Source organism: Halyomorpha halys, unplaced genomic scaffold (assembly GCF_000696795.3).
Source record: "Halyomorpha halys isolate HHAL.00 unplaced genomic scaffold, Hhal_1.1 Scaffold163.1, whole genome shotgun sequence".
Classification (NCBI taxonomy): Eukaryota; Metazoa; Arthropoda; class Insecta; order Hemiptera; family Pentatomidae; genus Halyomorpha; species Halyomorpha halys.
The window spans coordinates 807,765-810,337 of record NW_027116712.1 but is presented as its reverse complement, the minus strand read 5'-3'; the positions used below and the strand labels follow the sequence as shown (position 1 = coordinate 810,337).

General features: G+C 43.5%; 1 protein-coding gene across 2 annotated transcripts in view; it reads left to right on the top strand.

Annotated features, from left to right (window-relative positions):
* The first annotated feature begins 2,212 nt into the window (after nt 1–2,212).
* The window catches only part of LOC106678827 (cell adhesion molecule Dscam1), a 68,640-nt gene continuing 68,279 nt past the window's right edge, over nt 2,213–2,573 (top strand). For both annotated transcript variants that reach the window (XM_067053450.1, XM_067053449.1), the window contains exon 1: nt 2,213–2,380. In XM_067053450.1, the coding sequence (XP_066909551.1) occupies nt 2,326–2,380 (55 nt within the window). In that variant the 5' untranslated portion in view covers nt 2,213–2,325. The remainder of the gene's footprint in view (nt 2,381–2,573) is intronic.

Genomic DNA, 2,573 nt, shown 5'->3' with positions numbered 1-2,573 from the left:
CGTATTGCACGGGTCTAAGCATTCCACGGATACTACTCGATTCCGGCAGCCAGTATACCCTTGTTACTGCCGAACTCGCGACGAGGATTGGCGGCCAAATGCAGCCCTTCGACGGAAAAATTGCCGAGGGTACTCAATCATCCAACATCAAGGGTTCGATGACGTTCAGGCTTCGGTCCCTTATCGATGATACAACGAACTTCAAGGTCCGGGCGCTCGTTGTCAAACTATCACCTCTGACTTACCCAGGCGTCCGGTTCCTTCGCGGGTAATCAAAGATTAGTCACATCACGTTTTGGCTGACCCTTCATTTGGCGTTCCCGGCCCCATCGATTTTCGCATAGGTGTTGACCTATCACTCCTCATACAGGATGATGCAACGCTTCGGGTCGGACCAATTGAAAACCCGACAACCTCGGTACAGTGAAACGCAGGCGCCCACGCCGTCGCATCCGTTCGAAAACCAATCGTTCGAACGTTTTGGCTGATCCTTCCTTTGACGTTCCCGGCCCCATCGACTTGCTCATAGGCGTTGACCTATACCCCCGCCTGGTTATTCGTGCTCCCACCAAGGCCTTCGGGGATGGTCACCTATACCTCCTGCCAACGGTACTTGGTAAGGTCGTGATGGGGACTTATTCGGATAGCGCTTCGTCCACTGGCATCTCGCTCCACATACAAAAAGATGCAACCGCTCCGAGTCGGACCAGTCGAAAACCCGACCACACGCCATCGCAAGCGGAAAACCAATCGTTCCAACGCACCCTCATACCTTGCATCCTCGCAAAAGCGTTACGGCTCTCTGTTTTCACAGTTCCTAGCGCACCTGCGCGTCGTTCTACACCACTATCTCGCGCTCTGGACCTAACGTAAACTGAGCTTTCTTTCATTAAGCTTGGGTTTTTCAGGGTGAGCGGCAGGATTTGCTCTCCGCGAGCCATGCCTTTTGTCCAACATTCTTAATTCGTTAATCGTCTTGCTTCACTAACCGTCGACCAAGAACGATTTCTTAATCGTTAATCGTGAATATGTATTTATGTATATATTTGTCTTGTTTTTATTTTCGTATATTTTGCATGTTTCGTTTTAATATTTATAGTTATAGTTTATGTTACCTACGGGCCCTCTTAACTGGAGCAGGGTTATTTACCTATTCTTTTACGGCAGACTGCGCCTTCCCCTTCTCTGTGCATTTTTCATAATAAATCCTGCTGAGTCAAATTTAGGTGGCCGGTATGTCGGATTTAAGTAAACCGAATTATTCGGTTATTTTTTGGTTTTATATAAAGTCGGGGTCGGGGGTCTCATTTTCTGATGCTCCCCTTGCCCGGACACCGGAAGATCCCGAAGACGCTGCAATTGCTATGCCGCCCCAGCCTAAGCACCATGCAAGCTAGGGCCTGGCCTGCCCCTACCATCGCGCCAGAGTTCAGGACACGCTGGCCAGCTTCTGAGGGAGAAACAACCGTCTCTTCTGACATGGGGCGAAGATCACATGGTTTTCACCATATTCGCCCAAAGCACAACCTGAACGAGGAAAGCGGCTAGAAGACGTCACCGCGGCGGCGAAAACGTTATTCATCAGATAAGCCATATTATATAAGCCATGAGACCACCCACGTTTTGTTATTATCTTTTATTGTCAATATGATTAATCAATTAACGCACTAACACGATTTGCCTCTTCAGGGATTAACACTTGAATCTGAAAGGAAAATATATGCATGCTAATGAGCAGAAAGTCTCACAAATTTTTAGCCCCCTTTTCCACACTAATAATTTTAATTATCATCTAAAAATACACTCGGGACACCTGCAGTATAGCACGAGCAGGTCCTGATGTCAACAATGACCTTACTAAAATAATAAGGTCAGTTTTCCAAAAATGTTTAGGAAAAGTACCTATTTACCGGAATACTCCGCATACCTTAGGTAAATTGGGAAAATCCGATGAAAATTATTGAGAAATTTTATATTCTATCTCTTCAATAAGTTGTTCTATTGACGCCCCTGATCGATTCCTAATCTTAATTAGTTGTTGAACTTCAGTAACTGGCAAATTTCAGTAACAAGACATGGCTTTTCCTCTAAATCTCCTTAACTCACAAAGTGACTTATACAGGCAGAGATTACTTTACTGATGAACCTAACAAGTTTAAGTGCAAGTTTTCTTTAAAAAAAAAAGTGTATATAGTTTTTTTATTTTATTAATAATTAACTGATTTCTTTTGTAATAGGGAGGTTCTGCATAACGGAAGTTTGTACATCCCCCCTTTTCCGAGTTCAGAGCTGAGAGAGGAAATTCATAAAACTAGTTACAGATGTATGGCTTCTAACCTAGTGGGACAGATACTATCCAGAGAGTGCAAACTTCGACCAGGTAATAAAAGATAGATATATGAGTGTGTATGCTGAGGCATAGAGAGTTTGAAGAGAGTGGATGAGGAAGACTATTGTTTGGATAATAATGTTCGCAAGGTTGAAATGCTTTAAAATAACATTTTGTGATGTAGGAGGAAATTGTACAAATATATTAATATATTCCTGTGTATATAATATATAATTATATAATA